Raw genomic sequence first — 19,820 nt, 5'->3', positions numbered from 1 at the left:
TCGCGCCCCGGACCGGAGAGGGGAGCGCGTGCGGCCGCCGGACTCCGCCCCTTACCTGGACCCTTCCTTCCTGACCACTGCCCTTCCCTTCACGAAACCGACGAGGACACCAGATCCCATTTATTTTGGACACTTGATTCCCTTTTTTCTGGACACTTTGTTTATTTTCTGTTAATAAAAGCCTCCCTGTCGTTTGGTCGTCCTGCCACAATACATACATACATATATATAAAAACACACAAACACACACGCACGCACGCACGCACACACACACACACACACATACATATATTTATTATGTAAGTAAAAGTTGAAATTATCCATTTACCTATCCATAAACTTGCCAGGTATGTCGTTGCATAACCTGCTTTCTGGAATAACTCTTAGGTCCCTATTAAGCAAAGTTCCAAAGTTCCTCCATCCACTCTGAAATTCAACTAGCCAACCGGTAGGTGGTTGGAGACGGTTGTCCTAATTTCTTGGCGTCTCCTCGGTTGCACCACCCTGCACTTGGCTTGCCTCAACCCTACAGCGAAACCGCTAGTTATGGTTAACAATAGTCTTCGTCTGACAATCGCAATCAAGATAATGGAACACAGTGTGAGAAAAGCCTGTGGGGAAAAACAGCCCTACCACGGCCAAAGCCTTTCCCAAATTAAAAGCACTGGCCTTTAATCTGAGAAATATTGGATGGTTTTATAAGAAAGAGTGATGACTGAACATACATACCTGGAAATGTCAGGTGTGACCTTGCCTGTACTGAAATGCAGTTCGATAGAAGAAAATACAAGCTTTATTGACAACATCTATGGAGTGATATCACAGAAAATAATTTGAACTTCAGTTTCCTACCTCAGTATGTAAAATTTGTTAATAGAAATGTACTTTAAATGGTAAACCAAGGGGCAGATGTATAGATGTAGTCATAGTGTTTTTATTTTTAACCTGGAATATTAAAAAAAACCATGCATATGTAAAATCTTTCGCTTTATATTGTTATTTCTTGGCTATATTTTTCGATTTGTATAAAATCAAACTTACATATGATTATTTTTTACAAAAAAAACTAATTAATTGAATTAACAAAAAGTGACAGTAAAGACATTTATATTGTTACAAAATATTTCTAATTCAAATAAATGCTGTTCTTTTGAACTTATTAATCACTGAATCCTGAAAAAAATGTATCATGGTTTCCACAAAAATATTATCAGCAGAATGATTTTCTGATGGATCAAGTGAAACTGAAGACTGAAAATTCAGCTTTGCATCACAGGAATAAATTACATTTTAAGATATATTCACATAGATTAATTGCAATAATATTTCACAATTTTAGTGTTTTTTACTGTATTTTTGATCAAATAAATGCAACTTTGGTGAGCATAAGAGTCTTTACGTCATGAAATAACATATTGTAGATATATGAAATGTTTTTGCAGTAATTATTCAGTAAAGCGTGAATCATTTAGCTTGTGCCTGCCACATGTACTTGTGGTCCGCTCTAGTCTACACTAATTAGTTTAGTTGTACAACACTGAGAGCAAAGTGCAGAATGAAATCAGCGGCAGTTGTCTGACTGTGAGAATAGAGTCTGAGACCAGACAGCTTCACGCACAGTGTGTGTGTGTGTGTGTGTGTGTGTGTGTATGTGTGTACGTTTGCAGGAGAAAGGATTTCAGTAGTATTGGTTGAATGCATGGACATATGGAGACTGACTCCTCTTGGGCATCAGCGGGTACCAGGAGCCCCATCATCCTCTCTGTCTGTCTCTCCCTCACGCTGTCTCTCTCTCGCTGTCTGTCTCTCTGAGCTGGCACACTGGTAGCTCTGCTCCCTGGGATACTCAAGCCTTTCAAACACGAGTAATTGATGAATTGTATGCAATATGCAAATGTGAATGCATAAATCTTCTGACTGACAGCTTTGTGTGTGTGTGTGTGTGTGTGTGTGTGTGTATGTGTGTACGTTTGCAGGAGAAAGGATTTCAGTAGTATTGGTTGAATGCATGGACATATGGAGACTGACTCCTCTTGGGCATCAGCGGGTACCAGGAGCCCCATCATCCTCTCTGTCTGTCTCTCTCCCTCACGCTGTCTCTCTCTCGCTGTCTGTCTCTCTGAACTGGCACACTGGTAGCTCCTCTCCCTGGGATACTCAAGCCTTTCAAACACGAGTAATTGATGAATTGTATGCAATATGCAAATGTGAATGCATAAATCTCCTGACTGACAGCTTAATTTATGTGAGCCTTTAAGAATGCAGGATTAGATTTTAATTAAATATCTTCAAAGGCACCCTGACTCGTACATTTTTCTCTTGCCTCAGCTGCCGTCTTTGTTGTTGTTTAAACCGTTTTCCATTATAATTTTGGAAATCTGATTTTGTTTTCCCTCCTTGTCCTCCCGCACCCCCCTCCGGCCACGGTCCAGCTCTTGGCCTTTGCTTCTTCTCGGGCTAAATATTATTACAAACAGTTCTCGCTAAACGAGAAGATTAAAACAGAGTTCGATTCTGCGAACAAACTCTTAGGCCACGCCCACTATGCAGAAAGGGGTGTGGTTTGAGTCACCTACCTCGGAACTTGCCCCGCCCCCATCTTTTCAGCCACATTGTCTCAGCGAGACAAGCAGGTGTCGCCTGTTCATGAATATTGAATAAGGCCGTTTAAAAGATGACAAGGGCACATTTACGAAGCCGGGAGAGAATAAAATGTGCTTAGTAACCCAGTTTTCGCCGGTCCCCAGCAGAGAGCGACGCCGTCGCCGGGGATTTGAGCAGAGTGATTGGTTGCGACGAGCGCACTGACAGGGTTTTCTTCTCCGGCTTGTGGAAAGTGCAGTAACGTGTGAATGACTTTTCACTGCCATCTGTTCCTCCAGCCTGATGGGATACGGGAAAGAGAGGAGAGTGTGTGTGTGATCGTATACTTGCTGCTCTTCACTGTCTGTCGTGGCTGTAGGGAACGCACATGGGCATCATGCCTGCGAGTGGGAAAGGGAGATGAAAAATATTCCCATATCAGGGAATTCTCAGAGGCTCCATTACAGTCAGATTGACTGAAGAACTGAGCGGTTCACAGGGTGCCGGTTCAATATACTGACAAGTAGCCTTAAATCGACCTGCATTACAACCGGTTAATGGAGACAAAGTCAGGACACTCTGATTAGGAGTCTTCATACGGTCTCTGCCTTTCTTAAAAATCCTGTTTTCACAGTAAGAACTCGAGAACTTGGCTATTGTCACCTCCACATTATTGGATACTTAGCAGCAGTTTGGAATTCTGTGATTTTATTTTATTTATATTCATTTTATATATGCAATATTTGAAATTAAGGCTACAACAACTAGTCTATAAAATGTATAAAACTTTTGACCATTTTTATACATGAAACTTGCTAAATTGCAGTAAAATTGACCAATTATCTTTTCCGTTAAATGTTTTACGCAATACTCGTACAGCTACCTTTCACGCATCATCACCAAAATACCTTTTAAAAATGGTTTAAAAATTCAAAATTTGATTAATATTGGTGCTACAGTTTTCTAATCAAAAATGATAATTGTGCATACCCAACTAACTGATTATTGCAGCTACTTTTCTTGCACAACAAATATTTGAGTTTTGTTTAATTGTGTTCCTTTTACACATTAAGTGCATTTACATGTATAACAAAATGTTGCTAACAATAAAAAAAACTCATTATATAAGCCATAAGATGAAATATGAACCACTGTAAAATCATGTAACATTATATTTTTACATTTTTTGATGTCAAAACATGAGTAAGTGCAGCACAAGTGCTCAAATGGTCCAAAATGCTGATCAGGTTTTGTTCTAATGCTTTATGACCTTTATGCACTAAAAATATGGTTTAAAGCATTTTCATAACTACTGTATATAGATTATCATGATATTAGGTATAATTAGTGTTAGATTATAATGTAACATTTTTGTTTTTTTATCAGGAAATAAACTTTGGCCAATTGAATCAATTAATCCAAAATATGTATTAATGATCAAATAGGTCAATACTAAGTATCACTTTTTCAGTACTATATCCTTGTTCGTAGTAATCATACCAAGTCCCATATTTCCACACAATTAGAATTCCAGTACTCTTTCTGGAACATTGTGTTGAGTACATGATGGCTGTAGCTTTCCGAAAGCGCTCTTGAAAATGAAAGGATGGGTTTTAAATAAGGGAAGCACCTGTCACGAGTGAGGAAAGAATAGTTTTTAATTGGATTAGTAATGTGACGGTCCAAAGTGATTCCCATTTGCCACAGATCATGACAAGCTTGTCAACAGATCAGCAAGTCAAACTGGGATATCTTGGGGCAGGAAAGGGAGGAAGGACAGTACGGTGCCTTATGGATGAAACTTGACGCTGAAGGGTCGTTTGAAGTTTACCATTGATCCATTTGGCTTCTAGTAGATTTTCTGTTTATTGGCATTGTTTGACTGCAGTATTGCTTCAGGTCTGAAATGTAAGTACTTAAAAATACACATAAGTGCACTACTAAGGTCTTAGAGAATGAAGATGGACCTGAGAGTGATGGAAGTGCAGTTTAGGCCAGCGGCTGAAATTTAATACCAAGTAACTAAAATATATATAATTGAGTTTTATTATTTAAAAAAAAAATATATAAAAATGAAGTAAATAATAATGTGATATAATGAAAACATATCGAAGTATTTAAAAAAAAAAATCAACTATTAGCATTCATGTTATCATTGCATTAAAGATTATTAAAATAAGTGGGAAATTACTTTTACTATTAAATTTCAATAAATAATTATTATTAATTTGAATTTATCTGAATAGTATGGAAGCCTGCTTTCACCACAAAATTTTTTTTAAAGGTAATTGGGACTTTTTATCTCATAATTCAGACTTTTTTCCTTGCCATTTTCAGAAAAAAAGTCAGAATTGTTAGAAATGAACTCAAAATTCAGATAAAAAAAAGTCAGAATTGCGAGATAGAATTGCATGATATTAAATTACTTTTTTTCCTTGCAATTCTGAAAAAAGAAGTAAGAATTATAAAAATTCTGACCTTTTTTTTACCGTTTTTATTTTTTATTTCATGGTTAAAAAAATTGTGAAAAAATCTCGCAAGTATTATAATTGAGTTTTATTATTTAAAAAAAAAATATATAAAAATGAAGTAAATAATAATGTGATATAATGAAAACATATCGAAGTATTTAAAAAAAAAAATCAACTATTAGCATTCATGTTATCATTGCATTAAAGATTATTAAAATAAGTGGAAAATTACTTTTACTATTAAATTTCAATAAATAATTATTATTAATTTGAATTTATCTGAATAGTATGGAAGCCTGCTTTCACCACAAAATTTTTTTTAAAGGTAATTGGGACTTTTTATCTCATAATTCAGACTTTTTTCCTTGCCATTTTCAGAAAAAAAGTCAGAATTGTTAGAAATGAACTCAAAATTCAGATAAAAAAAAGTCAGAATTGCGAGATAGAATTGCATGATATTAAATTACTTTTTTTCCTTGCAATTCTGAAAAAAGAAGTAAGAATTATAAAAATTCTGACCTTTTTTTTACCGTTTTTATTTTTTATTTCATGGTTAAAAAAATTGTGAAAAAATCTCGCAAGTATTAATTTTTTATTTTATTTATTTTTTATTCTTCTGTGACAGAAACAGTCTTCCATAGCACTCCCCCAAGCAACTCCCCCAGAGTAACACTATTTTTCCCAACTTTGAAAACCTCAAATATGTTATAATGCTGGATAGTGTTGTTGGTGTGATATAAAATAAAATAAAATAAAATAAACATTTCCACAAATTTGCAATGAACAAAACTTATTTTTTTTAATGTTATGAACAAATTACATCAAAAGTAACCAATTGTATGTTCATGCTAACATTAATGTAACATTAATGTAAGTTGGTGCTGGTGATATTTCATTTGTTCTCCACAATCAGTAGCAAACTTGCATTCAGGTTAGGCTTAAAAATACATCACATAATGGATGTAAAACTATTTGCAAATGCTGTTATGTGTTGACTTCAGTTTTTTACATCGGCTATATATGCACACATGTTGCCATGAATGACTTGTGAAATTTCTATGTAATACTACTACTCTCTGAAACTGCAGTGTAATACTATTAAGAACAACTTGCCCACTGTGGCTTTCCAACAATTCACTAAAAATGTTTTTATGAAGTATTCTATTTTATGTTCTTATGAAGTATTCTAATTTGTTGTGAATTGGTGGGTTTTTGTTAAATGTGAGCCAAAATCATCACAATTAAAAGAACCAAAGACTTAAACTACTTCAGTCTGTGTGCATTGAATTTATTTAATACACGAGTTTCACAATTTGAGTTGAATTACTGAAATAAATGAACTTTTCCAAGACATTCTAATTTATTGAGATGCACCTGTATAATTGAGTTTTATTATTTAAAAAAAATATATATAAAAATGAAGTAAATAATAATGTGATATAATGAAAACATATCTAAGTATTTTAAAAAAAAATCAACTATTAGCATTCATGTTATCATTGCATTAAAGATTATTAAAATAAGTGGAAAATTACTTTTACTATTAAATTTCAATAAATAATTATTATTAATTTGAATTTATCTGAATAGTATGGAAGCCTGCTTTCACCACAAAATTTTTTTTAAAGGTAATTGGGACTTTTTATCTCATAATTCAGACTTTTTTCCTTGCCATTTTCAGAAAAAAAGTCAGAATTGTTAGAAATGAACTCAAAATTCAGATAAAAAAAGTAGAATTGCGAGATAGAATTGCATGATATTAAATTACTTTTTTTCCTTGCAATTCTGAAAAAAGAAGTAAGAATTGTAAAAATTCTGACCTTTTTTTTTTACCGTTTTTATTTTTTATTTCATGGTTAAAAAAATTGTGAAAAAATCTCGCAAGTATTAATTTTTTATTTTATTAATTTTTTATTCTTCTGTGACAGAAACAGTCTTCCATAGCACTCCCCCAAGCAACTCCCCCAGAGTAACACTATTTTTTCCAACTTTGAAAACCTCAAATATGTTATAATGCTGGATAGTGTTGTTGGTGTGATATAAAATAAAATAAACATTTCCACAAATTTGCAATGAACAAAACTTATTTTTTTAAATGTTATGAACAAGTTACATCAAAAGTAACCAATTGTATGTTCATGCTAACATTAATGTAACATTAATGTAAGTTGGTGCTGGTGATATTTCATTTGTTCTCCACAATCAGTAGCAAACTTGCATTCAGGTTAGGCTTAAAAATACATCACATAATGGATGTAAAACTGTTTGCAAATGCTGTTATGTGTTGACTTCAGTTTTTTACATCGGCTATATATGCACACATGTTGCCATGAATGACTTGTGAAATTTCTATGTAATACTACTACTCTCTGAAACTCCAGTGTAATGCTATTAAGAACAAGCGGCTTGCTGTGGCGTTCTTCCTCTTGGCTTTACTATGATCATGATAGTGGTGATTCTGCGTTGGTTTGTGTTTGTTAGCGCTGCAGTATTAATAGAATGGTGAAAAACACTTGCTGCTTGATGTACTTGGACATGATCCAATGATATGCAGCAGTTGAATTAGCATTTTGCTTTTCTGGCTTATTTTGCTCTGCCAGCACCCTTGCGCAGGGTTCGAACTGTCATGTACCTGTCTCTTTGATAGCCCGTCTCACAATGAAGTGCGGGAGATAAGTGTGTGTTTGTGTTTTGTGTTGAATAATTTGTCTAGCGTGTTGTACGTTTGCGGAACGGGATTCTAAAGCCGCGCTTGTTCACATATCTATCATGACGGGATGATGTGTAACCGTATGTAAGTTTGTTTGATGTGTGTGTAAAATAGTAACTTGCTTATGCTCTGAAACAATTTTCATTTTCATTGGTCTGTCAGAAGAGACTGAACTTTCCAGAAAATCACATTTGCAGCATTTACTGTAACACTGATGATAAAGACAAAAAAAAGCCTGTTTTTTAGAAATGTAGCCTTTGTATTCATGTAGGCTTCATAGTTACAAAAAAAACCCCAGAGCTGTCAGTTTAACACGTTAACTTAATCAATTAGTTATGAAAAAATAACGCAATTAAAATATCTTAACAGTTAACGCACTGACCCGCCCCCAGACCTGTACATCATCTTACATTTCATAAGTTGACTGTTGACAAATATGATGCAAGGCAACAACTTCATAAATGCAGCTAGCGTGTTGTACGTTTGCGGAACGGGATTCTAAAGCCGCGCTTGTTCACATATCTATCATGACGGGATGATGTGTAACCGTATGTAAGTTTGTTTGATGTGTGTGTAAAATAGTAACTTGCTTATGCTCTGAAACAATTTTCATTTTCATTGGTCTGTCAGAAGAGACTGAACTTTCCAGAAAATCACATTTGCAGCATTTACTGTAACACTGATGATAAAGACAAAAAAAGCCTGTTTTTTTAGAAATGTAGCCTTTGTATTCATGTAGGCTTCATAGTTACAAAAAACCCCCCAGAGCTGTCAGTTTAACGCGTTAACTTAATCAATTAGTTATGAAAAAATAACGCAATTAAAATATCTTAACAGTTAACGCACTGGCCCGCCCCCAGACCTGTACATCATCTTACATTTCATAAGTTGACTGTTGACAAATATGATGCAAGGCAACAACTTCATAAATGCAGTTATGCCCTAAAATTCAAGATATTGGGGCAAAAAATGCACCTGTATTAGTTTTTGTCTTATATTTATATTATACGATATCACACGAGCAGTGATGGCTATATCACAGGAGTGCTCTTTATGTCCAAATAGCACGAGTGCAAATGGGATTTTATACAACTGTTCAGTAAATAAGAAGTTAATATTGTGCTATATTTTAAAACAATATTGTGTTTTTGCTAAATTTTGTTAATGAAATTATTACCTATAAAGCCACCGCAGAACTGTTGTGCATCTGTGAGCAACACAGCGGTGTTTAGTTTCTGAATGAATCCTCGTTTTGAACGAATCATGTGAACCAATGATTCAAAAGCCCATTCATAGAAAGAGCCATTTACTAAATTCCAGAATGAATCAGCCGTTTGAACGAATCGAATGAATGAATGACTCAAAGACATTTACTGCCACCTGCTGGCAGTTTTAGTTTCATTTCATTTATTAAAAAATAAATAAATAAACACAGAAACATTAAAGGGATAGTTCACCAAAATAAATATAAAAAATTCTGTCATCATTTACTCACCCTTGTGTCGTTTCAAACATGAATGACTTACTTTCTTTTGCGCAACATAAAAGAAGGTATTTTGAAGACAAAGCTGTTTTGATTACCAGGGAAAAAATTACTGAGATGTTTCTCTAATTATCTGAATCGAATGAATGAATGACTCAAAGACATTTACTGCCACCTGCTGGCAGTTTTAGTTTCATTTCATTTATTAAAAAATAAATAAATAAACACAGAAACATTAAAGGGATAGTTCACCAAAATAAATATAAAAAATTCTGTCATCATTTACTCACCCTTGTGTCGTTTCAAACATGAATTACTTACTTTCTTTTGCGCAACATAAAAGAAGGTATTTTGAAGACAAAGTTGTTTTGATTACCAGGGAAAAAATTACTGAGATGTTTCTCTAATTATCTTCTTTTATGTTCCATAGTTTATGTTAGGCCGTTGTAGTCTAAACGTTTATGTGTAATAAATTTTATGTTGAATCAAACTAAATATTTATTTCTAAAGCTACTATTTGTAATGTCTACTTGATACTTTCTCATTTAACACAATAATAGCTTTAAAGTGCCCCTATTATGGATTTTTGAAAATGACCTTTCATGCAGTGTGTAACACAGCTCTAAGTGAATAAAAAAAACATCCTGCAAAGTTTTAAATCTTGAAAGTGCACCGTGTATAAAGTTATTGTCTCTCAAAAGAAAGAGTCGACTCTGAATCATTGAAACGAGTCGTTTTTAAAACTAATCCCAAGCCGTTTCATGTTGATGTCAACATGAAACATTAGCATATTTCCCGCCCACTAGTTGGTCTTTTCGCTTTGGTCTGAATGAAAATACAAATTCATTCTTTGCCACTAGGTGCTGCTTTTGGAGCGGTAAAAATAGCAGTTTCCCCAGTAAAAACTACACAAAGCAGCACTGCGCTCACAAACGCTGCTTTTATTATGAAATGTAAATAAAATCGCCAATTGGACCAATCACTGCAGATTAGCGTCACACAAAGGAGGGGTTTGGAAAAATGAATCGTTGAGCGAATCGTTGGGAGTCGTTAAGCAAATAAGGTAAATTCCATATTATAAGATATTGAAAGTGTTTTTTGACCTTGCATGCATGTCAACCTGTTGTTGGGGACTCCCAAAACCAAAATATGAACCTTTCATAACCCATAATAGGGGCACTTTAATAATCTTTTGTGGGTATTTTCACAGCCAAGTTTAGTTTGCAATTAATTGGATTAATTAATCGCTGCACCATGCAATTAATTAGATTAAACATTTTAATTGACTTACAGCCCTAAAAAAACACTACATTTCAAGAAAAGATTAAATTTAATGACTCTGAAATTGAAGGTGACTCTAGAAAAGAATCAAATGAAAAGTAATAACATTTTTAGGGTAAAAGGGTTTTTATTACGGTTTTTAGGGTAAAAGTTTTTTTCATACAAATATCATGAATTTCTATTAATAATAAATGTTAAGTTTTTAGGGAGTCACACAACATGGCATTGTACAACCAGAACTAACCTTTCCTTCTCATAAAAAATTTTTTTTTTTTATGTTGGTTGTACCACAAATTAAAAAAAAAAAAATATTACTACTTATAAAAAAAGTGAAGAATTTATTGTTAAAAATAATTTTATAAGCATTTTTCATAATTATACCATTTAAGTATTTTTCTTGTCAAGAATTTCTTTCTTCTAACAAGACTTTATCAAAAATTAAATAATTAAAAAAGATGAAAAAGGCTATGTATTGTGGGCAATGTATGCATGCATGTCAACCTGTTGTTGGGGACTCCCAAAACCAAAATATGAACCTTTCATAACCCATAATAGGGGCACTTTAATAATCTTTTGTGGGTATTTTCACAGCCAAGTTTAGTTTGCAATTAATTGGATTAATTAATCGCTGCACCATGCAATTAATTAGATTAAACATTTTAATTGACTTACAGCCCTAAAAAAACACTACATTTCAAGAAAAGATTAAATTTAATGACTCTGAAATTGAAGGTGACTCTAGAAAAGAATCAAATGAAAAGTAATAACATTTTTAGGGTAAAAGGGTTTTTATTACGGTTTTTAGGGTAAAAGTTTTTTTCATACAAATATCATGAATTTCTATTAATAATAAATGTTATTAAGTTTTTAGGGAGTCACACAACATGGCATTGTACAACCAGAACTAACCTTTCCTTCTCATAAAAAAATATTTTTTTTTATGTTGGTTGTACCACAAATTAAAAAAAAAAAAATATTACTACTTATAAAAAAAGTGAAGAATTTATTGTTAAAAATAATTTTATAAGCATTTTTCATAATTATACCATTTAAGTATTTTTCTTGTCAAGAATTTCTTTCTTCTAACAAGACTTTATCAAAAATTAAATAATTAAAAAAGATGAAAAAGGCTATGTATTGTGGGCAATGTATCGCAAGCATGTCATCATGTGTATTCAAGAATTGCTGTTTTTTTTTTTAATGAATGAGGGTCATGTCATTGACCCATAAGTAGCCTATATTTGGTGTTCACCAATCAAAATACATCTCTCAATCATGTGTCCCTGTGACCTACTGTACACGATCAAGCAAAAATTTAGATGCAAATGTATCTGATGTCATATGAAACCCCTGTTGTGTTTTTTTTTCTGTGCAGTTCTCGGCCCGGTCGTCCTCCCAAGCGTTCTCTCGGCATGGCGATGCAGGACAGCTCTCGTCTGCTTCCTCACAGCGTTCACGGGCTGCTCTCTCCCAGTCTGCTCTCCCCGACAGGTAAGACCCCCCTCTCTCGCTCACCCACCTGCAAGGTCTAAAAATACCAACCTTACCCATCAATGAACGACGGACGCCAGTGTGTAAAACCACATATATGAACATTTTGTCTCATTTATGCTTGATTTTTCTTTCTTCTGTGGAATCTGTATTTTTTGATCCGTGCTGTCCGTCTTTTTTCCCATCTCTCTCGCTCTCCTTTTCTCTCCTCCTCCCACTCTTCCACCTTCTGCAAATCAGCTCGTATTGATTTTCCCCCTCTGTCCTTCACTGGCCACCACTGCAGCTCAAACAGAGGTTAAACTATTGGATTTCTGTTGCCTCTTTGCTTTTTTCCTGTGCGCGCATTTGCTTTCTCTCTTTCTCTCTCATCATCCCTCTTTTCATCTTTCCTTCCTTTGGAATTCAATCTGTTTCAGAGGAATTGTTTTATCGCTTTTAGACCAAATCCCAAACCACTGGGCATCACTTGTGTGTTTGTTTGCGTATTTTTATTTGCGACTAAACCGCATGTGTCGTTTTGCGTCGTGCTCAGATACGTTAACGTCGTATCCGCTCTTCTCTCCTCTTCTTGCCTTTTAGCTTCAGTTCTCTAAATTGCTGATGGTAGTGGCAATTTAGCTCTCACAATGGCCAGCGCGTGTATCGATCTGCGCAGCGCGGAGTAGCCGGAGCAGTCCTTTAGCCGGCCCCGCTGATTGATTTTAGATGACTCTGTTGTTATTTCTGCCAGCCGCTCCGGGGGGGGAAGGAGCTCTTTAAAATGTGCGTCCACATTTCTCTCAATCCCTCTGCTCATCTCGCCGTCCCCAATGCCAACAAACGTCTGACTTTGATGCGATTTGAGAGCAATGCGAGTTAATAGGGATATTACGGGCCTCATTCATGAAACGTGAACATGAATTTCTGTGTGAATCGTTCGTAAAACCATTCTTACGTAACATGGGGAAAAAAAAACATTTCTTTGCAAAGGACTTGTTTTTATTTCTTTTTGTTATACAGGTTATTTATTTAATTTTTAAGTTTATTTAATTTAAGTTGGACTTTAGCAGAGGTGGATTTACTGTCACATTTTTAACAATCATATTTCATGAAGACTATACACTACTACTGCTCATAAGTTTGGAATCATTAATTATTATTATTATTTTTTTTTTTTTTTGAAAGTCTTATGCTCACTAACCTGTTGAAAAAACAGCATATGTCGATTAGGTATGTTTTGAAGCATGGAAGCTGGTTTGAGCTGGTTTAAGCTGGTCCTTAGTTGGTCTTAAGCTGGTCCTGAGCTGGTTATAAGCTGGTTATGAGCTGGTCCAACAGGGTAAAGCCGCATTTATTTGATTAAAAATACAATAAAAGCACTAATATTGTGAAATATTATTACAATTTAAAATAACCATTTTCATTTTAAAATGCAATTTATTCATGTGATGCAAAGCTGAATTTTCACTAGCCATTTCTCCAGTCTTCAGTGTCACATGATCCTTCAAAAAATAATTTCTTACTGTTATCTATGTTGTGCTACTTGTTATTCTTCTGGAAACCATGATACATTTTTCAGGATTTTTTTTTAAGTTTTAGAGTTTTAGAAAGTTTTTTTTTTTTAAAGAAATTATTTGTTACATTATGAATGTCTTCACTTGCTGAATAAAAGTATTAGTTTAAAAAAATTAAATAGTAGAGTGATTTCTGAAGGATCATGACACTGAAGACTGGAGTAATGATGCTGAAAATAAAGCAGTAAGCCCCAAGAAGCCATGTTTTACAGTGAATTTATAACAGCTAAGGGGCGTTGTTAGGCACGACGCGAAATCGGTTATTCCATATACGTAGTTAGGTTTCACAAAATAAAACAGAGCAAATAAAGTGTAATGATATTAAAGGGATAGTTCACCCAAAAATGAAAATTCTGTCATTAATTACTCACCCTCATGTCGTTCCAAACCCGTAAGACCTTCGTTCATCTTCGGAACACAATTGAAGATATTTTTGATGAAATCTGAGAGCTTTCAGACCCTCCCATAGACAACAAGGGTCCTTACACGATCAAGACACAGGAAAGTACCAAGATGATCGACAAAGTAGTCCGTGTGACATCAGTGGTTCAACTGTAATGTTACGACGTTACAAGAATACTTTTTTTGCGCAACGAAAACAAAATTAACAACTTTATTCCACATTTTCGTCTCTACTGCGTAACTTGTGGACGCGCGTTCACGGCAGTACCATGATGCGAGCGTGTGGCGGCGCCGGCGCTGACCCAGATCCGGCGTGATGACGTTGAACACATACGTATGGCGCTACTGGGCCGGTGCCGCCACACACTTGCGTCATAGTACTGCTTTGAACGCGCGTCCACAAGTGACGCTCTCAGATTTCGTCAAAAATATCTTAAATTGTGTTCCGAAGATTAATGAATGTCTTACGGGTTTGGAACGACATGAGGGTGAGTAATTAATGACAATTTTCATTTTTGGGTGAACTATCCCTTTAATAAAAACAGTATTCTTCCACCAAACAATGTAGTTCATCAGAAACAGTTGTGGTTCCAACAAAATGGTTGCCAAGCAACACACAAAGTAAACAAAGGTGTATGTGTTTAGAGTAATTTACAACAGCTTCGAACGCGGCTCAACCAATCAGATTTAAGGACCGGAACTATCCGTTTTATAATAATAATTATATTTTACAGTATTACAGGTTTTACTGTATTTTTGATCAAATAAAAGCAGCCTTGTTGCATAATAGACTACATTTAAAAAATAAATAGTGTAACTTTTAAATATGTATTCCTTCCAGATGGTAATTACTGGTATCATTTACACTTTTAAACATGTTAAATGAACTAAAGTGTTTATTTTGAACTCCATCCGGATGTGTTCCAAACCCCTCGGGTCTTTCTGCTGTAATTCCATGCATGAATCCATGCAGCGCTAAAAGAACTGACATCCACATGTATGTCAGGATGCCTCAGTCTATTTTCCCTGACAGCAGTATCAACATATTGTGAAACTTGAGGAGCTGAACTTATTCTGAATGTTTATAGCGAACAATCCCTCCTTTCCACTTGCATTTCTTCAGCTACTTGCGTGTATTCCAGTAAGAACAGACAACACACAGTAAAGTGATGAAGTCAAGCTGCTTAAATGTGTAAAAACAACTCCCGTAAATCATCTAAAAACCTTTACATAATACTTTTACATAGATGTACCACCCTTCCATGGAGGTACAGTATTAATTGTAATATAACACCTGAAAATATTAACTTATAAATGGGCCACAATTATCAAAGGTGGCATAATTTGTGATCTTTCACAGCAAATGACTGGATTTGTGACTTTTTAATGAGGTAAAAATTTATGTAATTAGGTAATTAGTATTGGTTGTAATATTAATCTAGAATGAATTCTAATTACAGTTGTCCTTATTATAGTCCGTAATTATACAAGTGTGTATTTATAATGAATTCATGATGTAATGAAATGAAATAACTATTTTTATTGGTAACACTTTAGTATCGGGACCAATTCTCACTATTAACTAGTTGCATATTAGCATGCCTATTATTAACATACTGGCTGTTTATTAGTACTTGTAAAGCACATATTCTGCATGACGATATTCTACATCCCTAATCCTACCCAGTACCTAAACTTAACAATTACATTACTTACTATTAACTTATTAATGCTTTGTTAATATTGAGAATTGGACCTTAAAATAAAGTGTGACCTTTTTATTATATACTGTATATGTATATAATGTTATTCAATTTTTATTTAAATTATTTATTTGATTAGATTTTTTAATCTAAACTTAAAGAAACTGTTTTAAATGTGTGGCCATACATCTGTTCATCACATTAGTTTTTAGTAATACATTTGAGGCATGGAAACTATTGTCACATTCTAGCAGCATTACTAACACATCAGCAGATTCTGATCAGACTTGTCATTTAATTATTAGCAGCAATTTGTGCTGTTATTTCCTGCTAACGCCATAATTAGGCAGAACAAAGTGGCGGCTCGACTGATACGGCACTCAGTGGAGGATATCGATGCTCACCCTCACCCTCAGAAAGAGGAAAAAACAGCCAGAGAAAAGCGTCTCTGGAGAAACGAAGTGTTTTTCTCTTCTCTCGAAGCCCTCCGCTGTGTTTCCAGTCAGGACGGAGTGTCTGAATGCAGAAGGGGGGTGCTGGTAAACCAGGTGTTGTTGTGGGGTTTGTTTTTGGATTTGGTTTCCTGGATTGCTGTTGACAGGAACATTATAAGCCTGTGGCACTTGAGCGGAGGAGAGAGAGAATGAGAGCTGATGTACAACACTTATGTACAGGACATTAGAATAGCTTGTGTTGTTTGTGCTTTGGGCATGATACCTGAAACTGTGCGGCTTATTGAGAAAATAATAAAGGGTGCTATTACTTTTGAAAACGAATGATTTTCACCTGTGGACAATAAAACCCATCAAAATCTTTTAAGGAGGGACCCAAGCCATAACTAGAGGCCAGAATATCAGTTTAAGAGACTTATTGCTAGTTCAATATGAGTTAAGCTCAATTAATTTCGAGTCATCCCTTGTTTTCTTTATAAAAAAGCGAGAAAAAAAAGGTTATGGTGGAGCACTTACAATGGAAGTCAGATTTAGAGGATTTAAAAGCAGAAATGTGAAGGTTATAATTTAATAATAGCACTCACATTTATTCTTCTATTAAAACGTGTGTATTATTTGAGCTGTAAAGGTGTAGTTGTCACTTGTATGGCCTTTTTAGGGTTTTTGTTGGTATGTTGTCATGGCAATGAAGTTGTAAAATTGAATATAAATTCACTCAGAAAAGGTTAGTGAGTAATTCTATCATGCTAAAATCATGTATACTGTTAATGTCTTGTGGCTATTTTATTGAAACAGTGAGTATTTGAACGTTTCCTGGCCCCATTCAAGTTGAAAATAATGGTAACACTCTATTTTAAGGTGTCCTTGTTACACGTTACATGTACTTACTATTACAATAACAATACATTATACATAATTTCATGCAAGTAGACCTAAGCCAAACCCTAACCATATAGTAAGTACATGTAGTTAATTAATATTACTCAGTACTTAAATGTATAACTACACTGAAACAAGGACACCTTAAAATAAAGTGTAACCAAAATAATTTTTGATAATCATCAATGTGCTGTCAACTTAACTTAACTTGTATTAAACTGAAATATTTGGTAACACTTTAGTATAGGGATCAGTTCTCACTATTGCTTATTATCATGCCTATTATTGGTTGTTTATTAGTACTTGTAAAGCACATATTCTGCATGACCATATTCTACATCCCTAATCCTACCCAGTACCTAAACTTAACAGCTTACTAACTATTAATAAGCAGCAAATTAGGAGTTTATTGAGGCAAAAGTCACAGTTACTGGTTTATTAATAGCGAGAACTGGACCTTAAAAATAAAGTGTGACCAAATATTCCTTTTGAAGTTGTGCTCTTTTTTTGATCCAATAAGCCACACCCTAGCAACACCCTGGTAACCAAAACTACTTTTCATTTCAGAAAATGCCCAAAAAAAAATCTAATAATCTTTTTGTATTTGACCGTATGCCGGGTAATTTGACTTTCTCAGACTTCCCAACTCACTGCCTGTTCGGGGTTCGAGTCTGGGCGCACCGCTGATAACAGATAACTGATGGGCGGCACTGATACGAAATGTCAGCGAAAGGACACTTCAACACTCTCTCAAACGCACACATTCCCACACACACGTCCCCGGCCTTCCATCTCATACATACACACTTGTAGAAAGCAACTCTTACACAAACCTGTCTACAAACACACACACACACACACTGTCTCTCTCTCTCTCTCTCTCTCTTTCTCTGTGGGTGAAAACAATTGCAGGCCTAGCTGGTGACTTTGATGAATGACATGTCCCTTTGGGGAGCAGTTTCTCCATCTGTTTATCCCCCCTTCTGTTGCCCCCCTCCCTAAACTCACTCACACACACATGTGCAGAAACACACAGCGCACTCAGTGCAGGAGTATTTAAGACTGCCGCTGGCTCCGTCATGCACCTGTAAGCACTCTCGCACGCACAAGACATCTTCTTTTTCAAGCGCCTAGAGTCTCGTTGTTGCGTGTCGTTTCTGTTAGTATTATAAGGAGATTTTTTTTTAAGAAAATGGTGCGTTACCTCAAAAAGTAGTCACCTGGTCAGACTTAAGGTCAATATGAATTTGCATTTCACAACCCATTTTACTTCCGTAATGTGATATGTTTCTACGTTTAAAGATGGTAAAAGAAATAAAAAGGACAGAACTTGATTTTATCAATCCAGAATTGGTTTGAAGCTGAAAAAGCTGGTTCATATTGGTACGTGTAAGGCACATATTAGTACCTAAAAGCTTTTGTACCTTTTTTTCTGAGAGTGTACAAATTGCTTTTTGGCACTGCCACTCAAAATATTCTACATAAACCAATTCGGTTTTACACTGTGACCTGTTCCCTTGTCTGATTTAGAGCTGGTCACTTGCGTTGCAGTCCGACTGGAGGGGTTAACTATGTGTGTGTGTAGGAAAAGAGCTAGGATAAATAAAACATGGAGATCTTTTTAGTGACATATGGGCCAGTGCAGCCCGTCTCCTGCATCCTAATGAACGCTAAGCCTTTCAAACTGTGTGAGACGAAAGCTTTGTGCTGCCAGGAATATAGATATCAGCAAGAACCAGTGAGGGGTTACGTTTGTCTAAACCTGTGATTCACATGAACGCGTGCGTACAGCAACACCAAACTTAATTTTGCACTTTTGTTGGGTTTGTAAAATGTCGTAAGGAGTCATGTGTTAACACGCACATCTTGAAGTGGCACAGTCGTGCAGATTTAACATATGGCAGTCAATTGACAAGTCAGCTGAAAAAAAATCCACAGTTGAACACAAATTAAGCTCGTAATTTGCAAATAGTTTTTTGGTGTCAGAGAGAGAGAGAGAAAGAAAAAAAAACTTCTCACAGTCTGTGTCATTAGCACATCCGTGACTTTTTGACATCTTTTTTGATCTCTGATAAAGGTGACATCTGTACAGTCTTGGCAGAACCCTTTTAATCCCACGGGTTACATTTGTGACCAACATGTAAAGTTTGATGTGTAAAGAAGAAGTTGTTGATGTATTTTATGTAGAGTTGTTAACTGTAAGTGAAAGTGCAGACTCTCTTGATTATACTGTATGTCGCAGCTTAATATGCAGAGATGCAAAAGTTCAATTTAACAGAAATCTACTGTAATTCAGTAATAATGTTTCAAGCCTTATGGGAGACATGTTGGCGCCTGTATGTTTTACAGTTCATAACTGTATAAATAAAGCGAATATATCAATATACTTTGAACAGCTGGAATATTTTTTTCTGGATTCAAATACACTGGTAACTAGCATAATAATGCAGGTAGTACAATAGAAAACCGCATGTCAAATTAAACATCATCAAACTTTGTCTTTTTATGAACATGTCAAAAAGCATACAGACTTTACTAAACGACATCAAATTGAGCATAAATCTTACACATAATTGATAAAAATAAGATGCAACAAAATAATTCAAATAAATAATAATCAAATGTGATGCGTCACTGCGACTTGGTTTTTCACTCCGTTTACTCATTTTTTACTTGGAAAATGTAATGTGTAAAATGTACATCATTTTATCTTTTTTTTTTTTTTACTGTAAAAGTACATTTTACATTAATATTGCTTGTGTTCTGTTCCTGTTTAATATAGATTTTGACAGTGGAATATAAGGTAATG

General features: G+C 34.9%; 1 protein-coding gene across 5 annotated transcripts in view; it reads left to right on the top strand.

Annotated features, from left to right (window-relative positions):
- Positions 1-19,820, top strand: part of dacha (dachshund a) — a 159,068-nt gene that overhangs the window by 64,297 nt on the left and 74,951 nt on the right. For all 5 annotated transcript variants that reach the window (XM_016518651.1, XM_016518648.1, XM_016518647.1 and 2 more), the window contains exon 2: positions 11,904-12,019. In XM_016518651.1, the coding sequence (XP_016374137.1) occupies positions 11,904-12,019 (116 nt within the window). The remainder of the gene's footprint in view (positions 1-11,903; positions 12,020-19,820) is intronic.

Source organism: Sinocyclocheilus rhinocerous, unplaced genomic scaffold, assembly GCF_001515625.1.
Source record: "Sinocyclocheilus rhinocerous isolate Xijiao unplaced genomic scaffold, SAMN03320098_v1.1 scaffold387, whole genome shotgun sequence".
NCBI classification, from domain to species: domain Eukaryota; kingdom Metazoa; phylum Chordata; class Actinopteri; order Cypriniformes; family Cyprinidae; genus Sinocyclocheilus; species Sinocyclocheilus rhinocerous.
Note: the sequence above shows the minus strand (reverse complement) of the source record. Positions and strands in the feature narration are given on the sequence as shown.